Below are 18,379 nucleotides of genomic sequence, written 5' to 3' on the forward strand. Positions count from 1 at the left end.
GGGTGCCACCACTGAGAAGGCCCTCTGCCTGGTTCCTTGTAACCTCACTTCTCGCAGGGAGGGAACTGCCAGAAGGCCCTCGGAGCTGGACCTCCATGTCCAGGCTGAACAATGGGGGTAGAGACGCTCCTTCAGGTCTACAGGACCCAGGCCATTTAGGCTTTAAAGCTCAGCACCAGCAATTTATTTTTATTTTTTTAATAAAGTTTTTGATTGATACAACAAGAAAAAAGAAAAAAAAAACACAAATACCAAATCACACACAAGAATAACCATAGACACATAATTTTCTTAGCAAACAATAAAACATCTATTGGTCTTAACACTAAAGACCCAACCTCCCGTCTGTTCCATATTTCAAATTCATATTACTTATTGCCAATAAACACTTTTCTCATAATTAAACTTATTCTTAATAAATCTAATTTCTTATATCTATCTTGCAACTATTACTGAAGTTCCTCGAATGCTGCAACAGAATTTAAACTACTATATTTTTTTTTTTTTTGAGATATTCTTTGAAAACCTCCCATTTTGAAACAAGCAATTTAAATTGTGCTCAGAAACATCCTGGGAGCCAGTGTAGATCTTTTAGGACCAGTGTCCCCGCTTGCCTGACGAAACAATCTCTCCTCTCTTCCCCCTTGCTGGGAGTTCTCCCAACCCTCTGGGATTTGGGAGAGGCATGGGGGACACAGGTGAAATGGGGGGGGGGTTTCGCTGTTGGGAGTCTTTGCACTGGCTTCTGCTAGCACACTGAATCCGGCCCCTAGTCTCTTGACCACTTCGCTTGGCACTGGAAATGCCTCCCGGATGAGTCTTTATTCGTGGTTTGCACACGTCCTGCAAGGTTGCTAACGTGTTTCCGGATCGGGGCCTAGTTCAAGACCCAAAAACTTGCTGTTACAGTCACACCTTGTGTTGTGTTTCCTTCAGGTTGAGCGTTTTCAGGTTGCGTCCCGCGGCGACCCGGAAGTACAGTGGCACCTCAGGTTACATACGCTTCAGGTTACAGGCTCCGCTAACCCAGAAATAGTGCTTCAGGTTAAGAACTTTGCTTCAGGATGAGAACAGAAATCGGGCTCCGGCGGCGCGGCAGCAGCAGGAGGCCCCATTAGCTAAAGTGGTGCTTCAGGTTAAGAACAGTTTCAGGTTAAGTACGGACCTCCAGAGCGAATTAAGTACTTAACCCGAGGTACCACTGTACCGGAAGGAGTTACTTCCGGGTTTCGCCGCTCGCGCAGACGCTCAAAATGACATCATGCGCAGAAGCAGTGAATCGCGACCCGTTGCGTTCTGCTCATGTTGCGAACGGGGCTCCGGAACGGATCCCGTTTGCAACCAGAGGTACCACTGTATTTGTGCTTTTTCGGGGAGGAATTCACTTCCCTCCTCGACTTCTCCTCTCTGCAGCACCATCTGAAGAAGCTGGAAGGCCGGCGCTTAGACTTTGACTACAAAAAGAAGCGGCAGGGGAAGATCCCGGACGAGGAGCTGCGGCAAGCGCTGGAGAAGTTCGAGGAGTCGAAGGAAGTGGCAGAGACGAGCATGCACAACCTTCTGGAGACGGACGTGAGTATGGTTTGCACCCAGGCTCCCCAGAACCCACGCCCCTCTACTCTGTGAGTTAGGTCGCACGCGAATCCAATCGTGGGCGCCTCTGCCAAAAGCAGGCTCTCTTTTTTAAAACAACAACAACAATTTATTTATATCCCGCACTCCCCAGCTCAGAGCGGCTAACAACAGCAAAATGATACAACATTCTAAAATCATTTCATTATAAAACAAAACACTGAACATTTGAAATACTTTATTGTCACTTGTACAACTTGTATACAGTGAGATTACACCAGCACCCCCCACTCCGCTCTCTTAGTCTTAATTCCCCTCGTTTACTGACGCACGTTCGAATCCCCGCGATGGGGTGAGCTCCCGTTGCTCGGTCCCTGCTCCTGCCAACCTAGAAGTTTGAAAGCACATCAAAGCGCAAGTAGATAAATAGGTACCGCTCCGGCGGGAAGGTAAACGGCGTTTCCGTGCGCTGCTCTGGTTTGCCAGAAGCGGCTTCGTCATGCTGGCCACATGACCCGGAAGCTGTACGCCGGCTCCCTCGGCCAATAAAGCGAGGTAAGTGGTGCAACCCCTGAGTCGGTCACGACTGGACCTAATGGTCAGGGGTCCCTTTACCTTACTGACGCACACCCACCAAACCCGAAAGTCGGTTGCCCTGTTGTTACCTTTTCATTCATCAGCCTAACAGCCCACGGATAGAAACTGTTCTTTACCCTGTTGGTGCGACTAACCAGCTCTTCTTCCGTTTTACTGCAGATTGAGCAAGTCAGCCAGCTGTCCGCCCTTGTAGACGCCCAGCTAGATTATCACAGGCAAGCGGTGCAGATCCTCGACGAGCTTGCAGACAAACTGAAACGCAGGTAAACACTACTGTGTGTGGTCCGGTCCCCCCCATAAAAAACACACAAATCACTCGTTTTGCTGCAGAATGCACAACTCGGCATGCAGTCCACCGCTGTGGAACTGTAATAATAATAATAATAATAATAATAATAATAATAATAATAATAATGATGTTGTTTTATTTATATCCCGCCTTGCCCAGCCAAAGCCAGGCTCAGGGCGGCTAACAACAATAAAATAATACAACATTCTAAAATCATTTCATTATAAAATTAATTCAAATCAAATTAATGGCAACTATTGGTTTCCGGATTCCGTTCGACTTCCAAGGTATGGCTGTATTTGAAACTTGCTTTAATCTCGCTCCTCATGGCAAATCTTCTTCTTCCTCCTGCGCCCAGAGTGAGGGACACTTCCTCGCGCCCCAAACGAGAATACAAGCCGAAACCAAGGGAGTCCTACGAGTTTGGAGAGAGCGACCAATCCAACGGCGGCTTTTCCTGCAACCCTGCTCCCAAAGTCTCAGGTAAGGGCGGGGCCAAAGCAGCCATCTCTGTTTTTTGCCAAAAAAGCTCAACATCCGGATTTTCACTTTCTGATATCTGGCAACCCTGTTTAAGTACACAATGGGTTGTATTCCACTCTAAAGTCTACTCTGAGTTTTCTGCTGCACAGACAAGGCAGCATCTCACCTGAGGGGCTGAAGAGTAGATTTGAATGGGACACCTGGGGGTGAGATCAGTTCTCCAGCGGTTGCAGTGTCAAGGCGCATTGTAGCATGAAGTGCTTGGATTGTGATTCCTGAATTGCAGAAGGAGGGGGGTTGGACTGGATGACCCTTTGAGGCCCCTTTCAACTGTGCAATGAATGAGCTAGCCCTCCCATCAGCCCCGGCCACTATGGCCCAGCGTAGCCAAGGCTGACGCAAGTCATTGACCGACTGGTGTTTGGAATGAGCTAGTTCCAAAATTTCCACGGAACCGGTTCAGAAAAACCTCCTCCTTGCACCTAACAAACAGTTCCCAGAATTGCTGGATGGTGTGTGAACTAGCTTCACCTTGGGGGTCGAACTTTGAACAGTTTCTAGTTCATACCTTCAAGTTCATTCTCTTACACGTTGTTGTTGCTTTTTAAGAGCTTTGGGCCTTGGAGGGTTAAAGATCACTGGGGGCAGAGGGAAATAAATTAAACCGTGTGTGTGTTTTTTAAAAAGTTTTCTTAAGTCTTCTAAAGTGCCGTATTTTTCCATGTATAAGACGCCCCCGTGTATAAGATGCCCCCTACTTTTGGGGACCCATATTTAGAAAATGGGCATATGCACTATCCGTGTATAAGACGCCCCCTCCCCAGATTTTTAACCTTATTTCAAAGTTTTAAAAAACCTAGTCTTATACACAGAAAAGTACAGTATACTTTATATTTCAACACAGCAGCTTGTAACATTCTGAATGCTCAGGGGCAGGGTGTGTGGTTTGTGCAGGATTTTGTTGATGGCATAATTATTATTATTATTATTATTATTATTATTATTATTATTATTAATACCCCGCCCATCTGGCTGAGCCTCCCCAGCCACTCTGGGTGGCTTCCAATCGAGTGTTAAAAACAATACAACGTTAAATATTAAAAACTTCCCTAAATAGGGCAGCCTTCAGATGACTTTTAAAGAGAAGATAGCTGCTTATATCCTTCACCTCTGAAGGGAGGGTGTTCCACAGGGAGGGCGCCACTACCAAGAAGGCCCTCTGCCTGGTTCCCTGTAACTTTGCTTCTCGCAGTGAGGGAACCGCCAAAAGGCCCTTGGAGCTGGATCTCAGTGTCCGGGCAGAACGATGGGTGTGGAGACGCTCCTTCAGGTATACTGGGCCGAGGCCATTTAGGGCTTTAAAGGTCAGCACCAACACTTTGAATTGTTCTCGGAAACGTACTGGGAGCCAACGCAGATCTCTCAGGGCCGGTGTTATGTGGTCCTGGCGGCCGCTCCCAGTCCCCAGTCTAGCTGCCGCATTCTGGATTAATTGCAGTTTCCGGGTCACCTTCAAAGGCAGCCCCACGTAGAGCGCATGGCAGTAGTCTAAGCGAGAGATAACCAGAGCGTGCACCACTCAGGCAAGACACTAAGGTGTTCTTCTTCTTCTGCCATATTGCCATTTTTCCTATTTTATTTTTTAAAAAATGTATAATCGAAAGTAGAGGCAAACAAAAAGTAACACCTCCCCAGAGCTACTAAACAGGGGCTGTGTCCCCACCCCCAAGTAAAAAGAGCAGACAATGTGGAAAAATAAAAAAAAGCTGTGAAACGCACCACGAAAAAGCCAAATTTGGCGGCGGCAGACAGCACTACGGATCGCGATAGGGTTCAAAAAGGGCCGCCTCGTGAATGTTGGCCTGGGTTTGAATGGACGCGAAAAGTGCCTGGTTCCGGTGACCAGGGAAAGCTTCCCCTTCAGGGCTGCCCCCGGGTGACCTGGAACAATGAGAGGCAGGGGAGAGAAAGGCAATATTATTACTCTGGGCAATTATTATTATTATTATTATTATTATTATTATTATTATTATTATTATTTATCTGTACCCCGCCCATCTGGCTGGGCTTCCCCAGCCACCCTGGGTGGCTTCCAACAAAGTATTAAAATACAGTGGTCTGTTAAACATTAAAAGCTTCCCTATACAGGGCTGCCTTCAGGTGTCTTCTGAAAGTCTGGTAGTTGTTTATCTCTTTGACATCTGGTGGGAGGGCGTTCCACAGGGCGGGCGCCACCACCGAGAAGGCCCTCTGCCTGGTTCCCTGTAACCTCGCTTCTTGCAAGGAGGGAACCGCCAGAAGGCCCTCAGAGCTGGACCTCAGCGTCCGGGCAGAACGATAGGGGTGGAGACGCTCCTTCAGGGATACAGGGCCGTTTAGGGCTTTAAAGGTCAGCACCAACACTTTGAATTGTGCTCGGAAACGTCCTGGGAGCCAATGTAGGTCTTTCAAGACCGGTGTTATGTGGTCTCGGCACCCACTCCCAGTCCCCAGTCTAGCTGCCGCATTCTGGATTAGTTGTAGTTTCCGTATCAGGATGCGTGCATCCACAGCTCCCCGCAAAGGTTCCCCCTCTCTCTGTATCCTGTCCTCAGCTTGGGTGGGGGGCGGAATAGCAAAAGGAGGCCGCACGTCCCCTAACCTCTCGCTTCCATGGCTGCCCGTTGCTGACCCAAGCGCCTCCTCACTAACAGACCTTCCACCGCCCTGCAACATCCCCCCCCCATTTGTTTCCCGCGCCTCACATTTTTGGGTGTTTCGCATTAAACGTTTTGTAAGCATGTCTGTGTTTTTGTTTGTTTCCGTTTCTGGGAGCAGCTTCCTCCTCTTTCCGATCCGAAAAACCGTCGCGGACCCCCAGCAGGATTTTTTGTGAGTTCCCTCCCCTGCTTTGAGACCGCTCCTCTCCTCTTCCTCCTCTCCCCCCCCCCCGCACTCCACATCCCCTGCATGGCCTGTTCCCCTTCCTTCCTCCCTGCTTCCTTCCTCCATCCGCTGCCGAATCCGTTGCTGGCGTTCCTGTCCCGAGGCTAATACGTTTTCCCGCCTCTAAAACACGCTCTCTTAATTTGGGGCTGTGCACTTTTGAGTCTTCGCAAGTCCCTCTCCGCATGCAGGGATTTCGGGGCCAGTTGCAGAGCTCGTTTTCCAAACCCAAGTTCGTAGTCCTCATGGTCAAGAAGACAGAAACCAGGGCGGTGCGGCTAGTCCATGTCTGAGCGGACCGGCTTGCTTTTCCTGCATGCAAAGAGCCCCAGAATTTCCAACTAAAGGGATCAGGTAGCAGGTTTGATGGGGAGGAGTATGAAACCCTGGAGAAACGGCTGCCAGCCAGAGTAGGCGAGTCAGAAGGGCTATGAGTCAAGCTCAGTGTTTCCCAAAGTTGGCTGTTGTTTTTTTTTGTTGTTTTTTTGAACTACAATTCCCATCATCCCTGACCACCGGTCCTGCTAGCTAGGGGTGATGGGAGTTGTAGTCTAAAAAACAGCTGAAGACCCGACTTTAGGAAACCCTGGTGGAAGTCCTCCGTCCCCAAGGCCCTCCTCATTCTGGAACAGTTAGCAAACCCTGGCTCCTTCCTAACCAGGGTCAAAATCTAGGGTGCAGGCCTGCCCAGTGTTTTTGAACCCAGTGTTTTCCCAGAAGTTACGGGGAAAGTTATGGTTTGATCCCCACCGGCTGCATGCAGAGCTGGGGAAAGACTGAATCTCTTGAGAGCGTGGCTGTCGCTCCTTGTAAGCTCGATGGGCCCAGTGGCCTGACTCACTCCCTACGGTCCTGTTCACCAAACTGCGCTGCCTTCCTGTGTTTCGGCTCTCCGTCAGCATTCCCACTCCCCCGGCACCAGCTCTCGTTGGCTCGTTTTACCCAGAAAATTGCCTAAAGGGCCGTGTCAATAGTTTTATTTTTATTCCTTTAACACTTAGGCGAACAATAGGAAGCCAAAGAGGAAAGCCTTCATAGCCATTTCTGGGAACTAGCTTACCGTATTTTTCGCTCCATAGGATGCACAAGAAGCACCTAGTTTTTAGCGGGGAAAATCAAGAAAAAAATATATCCCCCCCCCCAGCCCCAAAGAGCAGCGGACGGGCTGCCGCGTCAGTCCCTTCTCCCTCCTGGGGAAAAGCCCGCAAGAGCCGTGTGAAGCTCTTGGGGGCTTTTCCTGCCTGCCTCCCCCCTGCATTCGCTCCATAGGAGGCACAGACTTCCCCCCTTAGTTTTTAAGAGGGAAAAAGTGCGTCCTATGGAGCGAAAAATACAGTAGCTTTGTAGGACAGGCGCAGGTTGAATCTAGATCTGGACATCCGAAGCCGTAGGATTTCCCGGTTTAGGGAAGGAGGAGGTAGTGGTTGTGCTTGTCGTGCATGGTGCATTGGGTGGTGGTCAGCGGAGATGAGATGCCCCCGCCCTAACTGACACTCTTCCCCCCCCCCCCGCTCCCCTTTGAATTCTGCAGCCGCCCATTTGGACCAGCCGTGTTGCAAGGCGCTGTACGACTTCGAGCCGGAGAACGACGGCGAGCTGGGCTTCAAGGAGGGCGACATCATCACGCTGACCAACCAGATCGACGAGAACTGGTACGAGGGCATGATCAACGGCCAGTCGGGCTTCTTCCCCCTCAACTACGTGGAAGTTCTGGTCCCGCTACCTCAGTGAAGGGGGACACACACAAACACCCCCCCCTCCGCTCTCAAGTCGACCGCTTCCGTTCTTCCTCTTCCTTCCTCTCCCGCCCCTTCTCTCCGCGGCCTCCCACCCACCTTTGCACACCGACAGGGGGGCGGAAAAGAGAGAGGCTGAGGGCCTACTCCTCCTCCCCACCCCTCGAACTTACATTCCATGTGGTATATACCCAACACTAATCCCCCGTCCAGCAAGCAGGAACATGTGTGTGTGTGTGGGTGGGTGGGTTTTTTTTTGGGGGGGGTAACTGTGCTCCTAGCCATAGCCCAGCCTGGCGGAGGTGGTGGGAGCCAAGTTGTTTGACTGGAGCAATGCACAAACTGACCCTTCTCTCTCTCTCTCTCTCTCTCTCTCTCTCTCTCTCTCTCTCTCTCTCTCTCCCCTGCCCACCTGCCCATTCTTTTCCGGGGCCTGGACCCAAATGGGGGCCCTGTGCTTTGTACACTGCGGCCTCCCTGTTTTGGTTTGCGATCTGGGCTCTCCTTAACGGCCCTGCCTTGGTTGCGGGTTTTTTTTGTCTCTCCACCCCGAGCGAAGCACACACTGCCCACAGCCCCATTGTAGGGGGAGGCAGGCAGCTGCGGTTGTCCGAGTCGTCTTCCTCGCACAATTGCAGAAGTCACCAGGCTGGCCTGGGGAACAGCCCTCTGCGGCAGCGTGTGTGTGTTTGTTTGTTTGTTTGTGTGTGTGTGTGTCTTAGAAGCACAAAGCAGCTGAACAAGATGAGAAGTCACAGCCTTTTGCCGCGGGCCTGGCTCGTGTTAAACACTACCAGAGATCTTCTCCTTTCCTCCTTGTACCCGGGGCACTTGCACCATTAAGAACATGTCTGATCCCTTTCAAAATTTAAAACCCCTTTTTAAGTCATCTCAGGGTTTCTCTTCTCCCCCACCCCCCAGGCTTGGTTTGGAGCAAAAATTGGGCACGTAACCTGTGCACTAACACTGGACGGTGTCGGTTTAAAGGCACGTTCCCCCCTTTCATGGTTTTCTGAAAAGCGTGTGCAAATCCCAGAGGCATAGCCCCCCCTCCACCTCCCCAAATAACTAGGCCACATCTGGCCAGCTGAGCGTTGCCCTCTCTGTTCTCCGATTGCCTGACATTGCACCAGTTTTTCCCCATGTTTGTTGCTGGGGAGGGGGGTCACCGTTCCCCCTGGCAACAAGTTTTTAAGGGACCAGACTGGCTCAATTTCAAAAGTGTGGGAACAGCCTCCGGGGAAGCCAGCAGGTCTTCTACGAAAAACCCCGCCTTACCGCCGCAACGGACCAGGCTTCCTCTTGCCTCAGACCCAGTTGCAGGACCTTCTAAGCACACAACCCTCTCTATGTGCCTTGTCCCCTGCTTCCTCTCGAACGCTGGGTTCCAGTTCGGAAAGAGAGGAGGGGAGCGATTCGTACTCTTCCAGACCCCCATTCCTTTATTCTAAGCCGATGTCTCCAAAATATGCCTCTCCCTTTCATAGTCCTCTGGCTTCCAGGCTCTGTTGATTCCCTCTAGGATGGTTTTCAGAAGTCCTCTAGCCCGCCTGGCCAAAGAGTTGTGGGGGCCGGGTGTCCCAGAATGCGTTTTCCAACGAGCCTCCTTAGCTGCACTGCCTCAGTTTCCGGACTGTAAGGCAAGGGGGGTGCCTTGCAGATGTTGCTGGTCTCCACCTCCCATCAGGCCAGCAGTGATGAGTCGGGAGTTCAGAAACATCTGGGCGGCACCCATGTTTAGCTACCCCTGCATGAAAGGTGTGGCAGTCTTACAGTTTAGCTACCCCTGCATGAAAGGTGCGGCAGTCTTACAGAAGCATTCCTTCGGGGGGAGTCAGAATGGGAGAAAGTGAGGCCCAAACGCCAGCCCACCGCCTCAAAACGGCCCCCAGTTATCGTTTATAGTGCCAGGGTTTGTGTTCCTGCGAGTCCACGATCCCAAAACTGAGCCGTCGCCTTGGCTAAGTGGGAATCAGCCATGTCGAAACCAGCGTAGAAGTAGATGCAGAGAAGCCCAGGAGGCTTCACTTAGAGGGGAGATATTGGGGGGGGGGGCATCTTTACAAAAGGGCACACTGGGGCAGCGTCCCCAGATGCCTGCCTTTTTTCCTCCCTGACGCACAAGCTTTCTACATGCGGGGAGTTTTCATCCATATACCGTTCAAAAACCCCTTCCCTCCCGATAAGCAGCCGATAAATCTGCAGTTTGGTGGTGAAAGCCCATTCTCCAAACTATATCAGAGGCATGAGGCCAGGCAACGCTGCTGCAATTCAATTTTTGTTTTGTTGTGTGAGGAACGGCGTTGGACCACGGCCTTGCGAAGGACGCAGGTGTGTTGCCTGAGCCTCCTTTGGGTGGGTGGGTGGGTGCAGGCACTCCCCGCCCCTACACTTCTGGTTACAGTGGAAGGGGCAGGCACACCCAGCCCGCAAACAAGGCATCTGTCGTGATTGTCTTCCTGCACTCCCCTCCCAAATATATCACCTTCCACTTGGCGTTCCTGTTCAGCAACAGAGAGGATGTATGGCTTCCGTGCTCCTCAGCCCCCCAAACTCCCCTGCCCCCCCACTTCTGCAGCGAAAAGCAATAGTTGGGCCAACCTCTCCCCGCTCTGCAAACTTCCTTCCGTAATTCTTCACTGTCTTCTTAATGTCTTCATGCTCTTCCACTGCGGGGCGGTGGGATCAAACACAGTTTTGAGGGCCGGGGTGCGTTTACAGTTCTGCAATCTCCTTCCCCCACAACCCTTCGTTTCTTCACTGGGGGGGGGGGGTCGGCAGAAGCAGCTGTGCCCTTCCCTTTTCCAATCCCAACCGCTCAAATGGCTCTCGGGATTTCACACACACACACACACCCATGGCGTTTCAGGCAGGTGGGCAGAAGGCCGTTGCTCTGGCTTTCCACCTGGGGGGGGGGAGAGGCTCTGGGTTTAAGTGTACAAAAGGACTCTCTCTTGGGAACCCCCTCTATTTTGCCGGGGGGCCCTGGCAAGGCTTACTGGCAGCAATCCTAGCCGCCATCTCTTGTTTTTCACAGTGCACCAAAACAACATTGCAAATGATTTGGGGAGGTGCGATGGAGGGAGGGCTCTGCTGGGATTTAAAAGGGGGCTGGACCCAACTCTCTGGCACAGCTGGTGCTACCCTGGACCTTTGCACCCCGAGAATCCGTGGTGCCGACCCGGGGGGGGGGGGCGGTTGGCAGAGGACCACGACAAGGTGGTGGACTGACCCAGCCCTGTACCTATGAATTGTAGGGGCTGGGCTTCCTGACCCTCCACCCACCCTCTCAGAAATAGCCTTTTGTCTTTGTCGGTTTTCTCTTTCCTCCCCCCGACATTTTTCGTGCACATTCTATTTATATAGGTATATCCCAGCCAACTTATTCATAGTTAATTTCTCTCCCTTGTCCAGCGAGTGTCGGGGTTTGGGGAGGGCTGGTTTTCGTCCGCGATCGCCTCTCCTACCTACAAGCTGCTTTACTTGTCCCCCCCCTCCACTTTCACTGTCCTAACTTCAATATCCCGTTTAAATATTGTTGTAATATCCACCCCCCTCTACACATTCATATAGTGAGATAATACGTCGTACGTTTTACCCCTGACGTGACTCCCAAGGTATCGTCTGGCTGGAGTGAAAAGTTTGGTAGTCCATGTCTTCAGAACCTCTCTTCCCGCCCTTCCCTAAATTCACTAAGAAGCTATTTTGGGGTTCCAGACCCAATTGTGTGACGTGTGTGAGGCTGTTTTGCACCCCAGACTTCCGTTCTCTCCCTCCCCCCCTTCTCCCTCACCCCAAATATTTACCAGGACCACAGGAAGAACAAGCGAAACAAACAAACAAAAAATATTGGGGAAGGGGCTTTGTAAATATTGGCTTTTTAATCTGTAGCATTGTCACGCCAGGGCATAACTCCTGGCGCTTGTTCCGTTGGAGTGAAGCAAGTCTCTCTCTCTCTCTTTACTTACTCTGGACAATTTTATGTGGGGGTGGGCATGGGAAACACATCGTATTTTTTTCTTGTTAATGGGTTTATTTCTCCCCTTCTGTTTTGGAATAAAAAAACAACACGAAAAACCTTGTATCCTTGAAATAAAAAAGTATTAAATGTTTGAAGGCAGTGGGTTGTTGTTGTTTTTTCTTTTTCCTTTTGATTTTGGTGCCGTTCCTTTGTACCATTTAAAAGAGGAATGGGGATCCTGCGGGATGTCAACGGACTCCCATCTTCCCCGGCTGGCCAGCAAAGCCATTCATCAGGCATAATGGGATTTGTAGTCCCAACAGGGCCAGGTTCAAGGGGTTGCTCTTGGTACACGAAGCCTCATTTGTGGGTTTGTCATTCTCCCCCCCCCCCCTTTTTTTTAAAAAAAATTTCAATTGCATATTTCTGTAGAAATGTGGGTAGCTGAATTTGGAAAACTGCAGACAGCAGATTCATTCAAAACTTTAGGGTTGGTTTTTTGTTTTTTGTACCTAGTAGCCAACTTCTCGGGGGGGGGGGGAGGAAACCTCAAGAATTTATCTAAATCCTCCTTCATAGTTTGGCAACTTGGTGGCCATCACTAATCTATGTGCTGTCCGAACTGCTTTCCTTAGTCTCTCCTGAATCTTCCAATATTCATCTTCATTGTCACCAAGTGCTAGGATTATGAAGGAGGGAGGAGAGAGAAAAATCTCCCCCCCCCATCGACTTTCTCTGCACCACACATCATTTTGCAACCCTCTGGCTTGCTTCCCCCCCTAAGCTAAAAAGCCCCAAAAGCCATGGAAGGCAACGACCCAAACCAGCAGCTTCAAATGAAAGAGCTGTAGTCTAGCTTTTCGTGGGTTTGTCATTCTAAAGGATTCAATCACAGGCGACTCCCCGTTTACGCGGGGGTTACGTTCCTGGCTCCTGCATGCATAAGGGAAATTGCAGGAAATGGGGAGCACCCTGGAGAGTCGTTCTGACACGGGAGGAGACCCACCCCATCCTGGAGAGGGCCTGATTATGAGTTGGAGGATCAGCAGAGCTTTGTTGAGCTGCTTCGCCACCCCGCTTAACAGCCGACATGCGGGGTAGCGCAGCAGCAGTTGCCAAGGAAGCCAAAGCCCAGCTTGTCCGGAGACCCTCTCCAGAGCCCAAAGAGGACTTCCTCTGGGCTCTGGGAAGGGTCTCCTCGTGAGCCAGAGGCTTGTTGAAGCTGTTCAGCAAAGGCCTACCACTGCACGGGGAAGCTGAGCTGGTCAAGCAAGCCCTCGCATGAGCCGGAGCGACAGCGGGGGCCCGGTTGACCAGGCGCTCCTCATTTCTGGGTACCACTTCTGGGTGCTCGGCAAACAGAACACATGTGATCAGGGAGTTGCCTGTACATTCAACAACAACGAAAACCGGGACAGAACTGCCCCATCTCCAGCAGAGGCTGACCAGAGGGAGGCCAGGGCAGGACTGTACATCGCAAATCTCCTCCTGGGGCAGCTTGTTCTACAGAGCTGTCGGAACTGGTTTGCTGGGTTTCCCAGCTCTGGTCATTCCTACCAGGAGTCCAAAAACATCTGGAGCATCACAGCTTCCCTACCCGAGAGCCACAGGAACAGATAGATGCACAGCTGCTTTTAAGGAACACAGAAAGGACAGCACAGGATGCGGGTGGCGCTGTGGGTTAAACCACAGAGCCTAGGACTTGCCGATCAGAAGGTCGGCGGTTCGAATCCCCGCAATGACGGGGTGAGCTCCCGCTGCTCGGTCCCTGCTCCTGCCAACCTAGCCGTTCAAAAGCACGTCAGAGTGCAAGTAGATAAATAGGTACCACTCCGGCGGGAAGGTAAACGGCGTTTCCGTGCTCTGCTCTGCTTCACCAGAAGCGGCTTAGTCCTGCTGGCCACATGACCCAGAAGCTGTACTCCGGTTCCCTCGGCCAATAAAGTGAGATGAGCACCACAACCCCAGAGTCGGCCATGACTGGACCTAATGGTCAGGGGTCCCTTTACCCTTTAGGACAAAGCAAGATTTTCACCAACCTGCCGCAACCCTGCTTTTATACAAATGAAGCTTCCGTCCTTTTTAGCTGCCTTTTTACTCGGTTTTTGCTGCTTCTACAGATCCGTGAAATTTTTTAGACAGGCAACACCACACTGCCCCCTTTTTTAAATCTGCCCTCTTACCAGCTCAGACACACACACCCCAAACATAGGAGGCCACAGGCAAGTTTCTCCCCGCCGTTCACAGCACGAAACATAAGACGAAACTTGAGAGTTGTGGACTTCCGTTCTGTCTCGGAAAACCTCAACAGGAGATCAGCGGTGTCAACCAGCACACAACACTGTGCTGGATTGAATTTGAGATCTACCAAGGGGTCCTTTTGAGGCCTCGCAAGCCAGGTTGCTTCAGTCGACGCATCTATGAAATGGGTGTGTTCTGTCCCGTGACGCCAAGCCCAGTACAGGGGAACAGATAGCTTCTCTAGCTTCCGCATAGGCAAATCAAAGCATGTTCTTGGCTGGTCTGGTGTCTCTTCTTAAACTCATGAAAAACCTTTCTTACACACACAAACACAAAGGGTCTCCGTTTCCCTCTCTACCTGCCAAGCAAGATTGGGCAGAACTGGGTTTCAAAGTGGGAAACTTCTCACCCAAACTTCTTTCCCTAACCCCGACCGACAGGTCCATGAAGACATGGTTCCTCTTCCTGATTTCAGCTGTATTGCTTGAGTATGCTGTAGACTTGTTCCAGGATATGTCCGAAACCTTGGTCCTTGGGCGTCCTGGAAGCCAATGAGCCCTGCAAGGAGGGGATAGCAGCGTTCGTCATTCGAACAGGCAGGGCACTCGGACGGAAAGTGAGCCTCGGCAGCTTGCTAAATGCAAGTAGACCAAAAAAAAAAAATGGCTTCTCCCTTGCACGGCCCACCCACAAATTGCTGTGTGATACTTTCTAATTCTCATTAAATGTTTATGTTTTACAATTTAAAATACACATTTAAGCATCCTTAAGGTATAAATGACTTCCCCATCTTCTCTTTCCATGGTTCATTTTGCATATCACAAGTCCCTGCATATTTTACACAAACTAAACCATTCAGCATTCCATCATTGCATCCATCAAAACTTATTTACACTGTTGAGTTTCTCTTAATGCTGCCAATGTTTTCAGCTGTACACAATTCCCCCCCGCCAAATATTCAATAAACGTTTTCCAATCTTCTCTAAACATATGTTCTTCTTGTTCTCTTATTCTATATGTTAAGTCTGCAAGCTGCGATTATTCCATCTGTTTAAGTTGCCATTCTTCTTTGGTTGGGATCTTGCTCGTTTTCCATTTTTGAGCCAACAAAACATGGGCTGCAGTAGTGGCATACACAAATAACCTTTTTTGACACCTGGGAATTTCAGTCTGAATTATCCCCAACAAAAAGGACTATACTTTCACTAGTAAACCATCCTTCACAAATCATCTAACACCCTCTGCCTGGTTCCTTGTAACCTCACTTCTCGCAGGGAGGGAACTGCCAGAAGGCCCTCGGCGCTGGACTTCAGTGTCCGGGCAGAACGATGGGGGTGGAGACGTTCCTTCAGGTATACTGGGCCATTTAGGGCTTTCAAGCTCAGCACCAAGCCTTTGAATTGTGCTCGGAAATGTACTGGGAGCCAATGCAGATCTCTCAGGACCAGTGTTATGTGGTCTCGGCAGCCGCTCCCAGTCCCCAGTCTAGCTGCCACATTCTGGATTAATTGCAGTTTCCAGGTCACCTTCAAAGGCAGCCCCATGGAGAGCGCATTGCAGTAGTCCAGATCACCAGAGCATGCATAACTAGAGATTTGTGGAGTCGGAAGGGACCCCCGAGGGTAATCCAGTCCAACCCCCTGCAACACAGGAATCCCAGTTTAATGAATGCCCACCCAACCCCTGCCGGAAAACCTCCCAGGAAGGAGAATCTACCACCTTCTCTGGAGGTCCGCTCCACTGCCGGACAACTCTTCCTCAAGATTACCTTTAGTTTATCCAAATAGGTCTGCTCCTGGCTCCACATCTCTTGAAACTTCACTACGTCGGGCGCCGCTTTGTAAAACTCCACCAGCAGCATCTGTGAGGAAGAAAGAACAATTGAATATAAATATAGATGGGAAACGGCTATGTATAGTGAATAGTTATCTACTTTTAAAAGTTTTCACCTATGATCCTTTTCTTTTACTTCTTTATTTTTTCTTTGTTGTTTTCCTTTTTTCCTGATATCTTTCATTTCACTCCTTTATTGTGAATAGCATTTTATAGAGGTATAAAGGTAAAGATAAAGGGACCCCTGACCATTAGCTCCAGTCGTGACCAACTCTGGGGTTGCGGCGCTCATCTCACTTTATTGGCCGAGGGAGCCGGTGTACAGCTTCCGGGTCATGTGGCCAGCAAGACTAAGCCACTTCTGGCGAACCAGAGCAGCGCACGGAAACGCCGTTTACCTTCCCGCCGAGCGGTACCTATTTATCTACTTGCACTTTGATGTGCTTTCGAACTGCTAGATTGGCAGGAGCAAGGACCAAGCAACGGGAGCTCACCCCATCGCAGGGATTCGAACCGCCGACCTTCTGATCGGCAAGCCCTAGGCTGAGTGGTTTAGACCACACCGCCACCCGTGTCCCTTATAGAGGTATAAATAACTGTAAATATGAAAAGAGGCAAAGTATTCTCTATTTTTTTTTCTTGGTTATATGTATTTCCTTTTTCCTTTGTATTTTCTTTTGTTGTAAATATGTATGTTTTCTAATTTGTACTTGATAAAAATTATTTAAAGAAAAGAAAGAACAGGAATCACATTCGGACTATACCACAGGAGTGTTGTGCACAGGGCCTTTTTCCCAGCCAGGACTCTGTTTTGGCAGCTCTCAGATGGCTGCCACTCCCATTCTAAGAGAACAAGGCGAGATCATGGTGAGTTCCGGCACCTCTTTTTCTAGAAAAGATCTCCCTTGCTTTCCTTCTACAGTGGTGCCGCGGGTTACAAGCTTAATTCGTTCCGGAGGTCCGTTCTTAACCCGAAACCGTTCTTAACTTGAGGGGCACTTTCACTAATGGGGCCTCCCGCTGCCACCGCATGATTTCCGTTCTTATCCTGGGGCAAAGTTCTCAACCTGAGGTACTACTTCCGAGTTAGCGGAGTTTGTAACCCAAAGTGTTTGTAACCCGAGGTACCACTGTACTGGTTTTCCTGCAGATAAAAACCCCTGCGAGTGGCGCTGTGGTCTAAACCACTGAGCCTCCTGGGCTTGCCGATCAGGTGGTCGGCGGTTCGAATCCCCATGACGGGGTGAGCTCCCGTTGCTCTATCCCAGCTCCTGACAACCTAGCAGTTCGAAAGCACACCAGCGCAAGTAGATAAATAGGTACCACTCCGGCAGGAAGGTAAACGGCGTTTCTGTCACGGTGTCCCATTGCGCCAGAAGCAGTTTAGTCCTGCTGGCCACATGACCTGGAAAGCTGTCTGCGGATAAACGCCGGCTCCCTCGGCCTGATAACAACATGAGCGCCGCAACCCCACAGTCGCCTTTGACTGAACTTAACTGTCCAGGGATCCTTTACCTTTTTCTGCATTGCAGGGTGTTGCAATAGACTACCCTTGATGTCCCTTCCAACTCTACAATTCTACGGTTCATTTTTCTCCGAATGATAAACAGACTTAGGGAACACTGAGTGTTGGGCTCTAAAAGGCAACCCCAAATTTTCCCACAACACTGCGATCAGGGGCTTCTTAAGGGAATCTGGCAAGAATTCTAAGGAGCCTTGGGTCTAAGACAGGCATAGGCAAACTCCAGCCTTCCAGATGTTTGGGACTACAACTCCCATCATCCCTAGCTAACAGGACCAGTGGTCAGGGATGATGGGAACTGTAGTCCCAAACATCTGGAGGGCCAGAGTTTGCCTATGCCTGGTCTAAAAGGACTCTGAAGATTGACTGTCCAGCTCATACACAACGCTTGCATTGTGAATGCCCGCAGGGCTCTCTGAATGTAAGGATTGTTTTGCCATCAGTTACAAATTTTGTTTTTCAAGAGGCCTCGCTTTAGATCATCGCAGCCCCGTGTGTTTGGAACAAAAGGCGCTTTGGTGACGCAAGCCGCCATTCTTCCCCCGAGCAGATGTGAAATTCAGATGGACCAAAGTTACCATCTCGTGGAGAACGTCGTTGGTGAGGAAGCCGTCTTGGACGTAGGTGACCTCAACTTCCATGGGAATGCCGTAATCATAAGGCCTTTGCTGGTGGAAGAGAAAAGTTGGCCGGGGAAGGGTGGGAAGAGAGAGAGACACAGAGAAGTGAATAATATCAAATTGTATTTTTTTCTTCTTCTCTCTCTCTTTTGACTTGCTCAGGAGAACCAAAGTTGTAAAGTGCCCCCTGGTGGCTTAGAGGTGCAGCTCCTCAGACTGCACCGCCTTTTTTTTGAGCCAACATACTTCTGAGCAACAAGTGATTTTACCCTTTTATTTATTGATTATAATATTTATACAGCACCAAATGACTAACACATATGCACACAAGTTGACAGCAGCAAGCAATTGACAGTGTACCAAACATCCCCTTGGGAATCAACGCGGCTTGGGTTCGGAAAAATATCTTTTCCCCTCTGCTAGTGATAATAATAATAATAATAATAATAATAATAATAATAATAATAATAATAATAATTTATACCCGGCCCATCTGGCTGAGTTTCCCCAGCCACTCTGGGCGGCTTCCAATCAAGTGTTAAAAACAATACAGCATTAAATATTAAAAACTTCCTTAAACAGGGCTGCCTTCAGATGTCT

The 18,379-nt window shown here is 50.0% G+C and overlaps 2 protein-coding genes across 4 annotated transcripts in view; one reads left to right on the forward strand and one right to left on the reverse strand.

Moving 5' to 3' along the window:
• Positions 1-11,714, forward strand: part of SH3GL1 (SH3 domain containing GRB2 like 1, endophilin A2) — a 66,920-nt gene extending 55,206 nt beyond the window's left edge. The window contains exons 6-11 of one of the 2 annotated variants that reach the window (XM_081846361.1): positions 1,414-1,572; positions 2,329-2,432; positions 2,817-2,941; positions 5,759-5,812; positions 7,398-9,360; positions 9,400-11,714. In XM_081846361.1, coding sequence (XP_081702487.1) covers positions 1,414-1,572; positions 2,329-2,432; positions 2,817-2,941; positions 5,759-5,812; positions 7,398-7,597 — 642 coding nt within the window. In that variant the 3' untranslated portion in view covers positions 7,598-9,360; positions 9,400-11,714. The remainder of the gene's footprint in view (positions 1-1,413; positions 1,573-2,328; positions 2,433-2,816; positions 2,942-5,758; positions 5,813-7,397; positions 9,361-9,399) is intronic. The other variant, XM_081846362.1, reaches the window with a different exon arrangement.
• Positions 11,715-13,639: 1,925 nt separating this feature from the next.
• Positions 13,640-18,379, reverse strand: part of MPND (MPN domain containing) — a gene marked incomplete at its 5' end in the record, with an annotated part of 29,165 nt that continues 24,425 nt past the window's right edge. For both annotated transcript variants that reach the window (XM_081846286.1, XM_081846285.1), the window contains 3 exons: positions 13,640-14,362; positions 15,573-15,665; positions 17,738-17,827. In XM_081846286.1, the coding sequence (XP_081702412.1) occupies positions 14,276-14,362; positions 15,573-15,665; positions 17,738-17,827 (270 nt within the window). In that variant the 3' untranslated portion in view covers positions 13,640-14,275. The remainder of the gene's footprint in view (positions 14,363-15,572; positions 15,666-17,737; positions 17,828-18,379) is intronic.

This window comes from Podarcis erhardii (genome assembly GCF_964252035.2).
Source record: "Podarcis erhardii genome assembly, chromosome: 18".
Taxonomy (NCBI): Eukaryota; Metazoa; Chordata; class Lepidosauria; order Squamata; family Lacertidae; genus Podarcis; species Podarcis erhardii.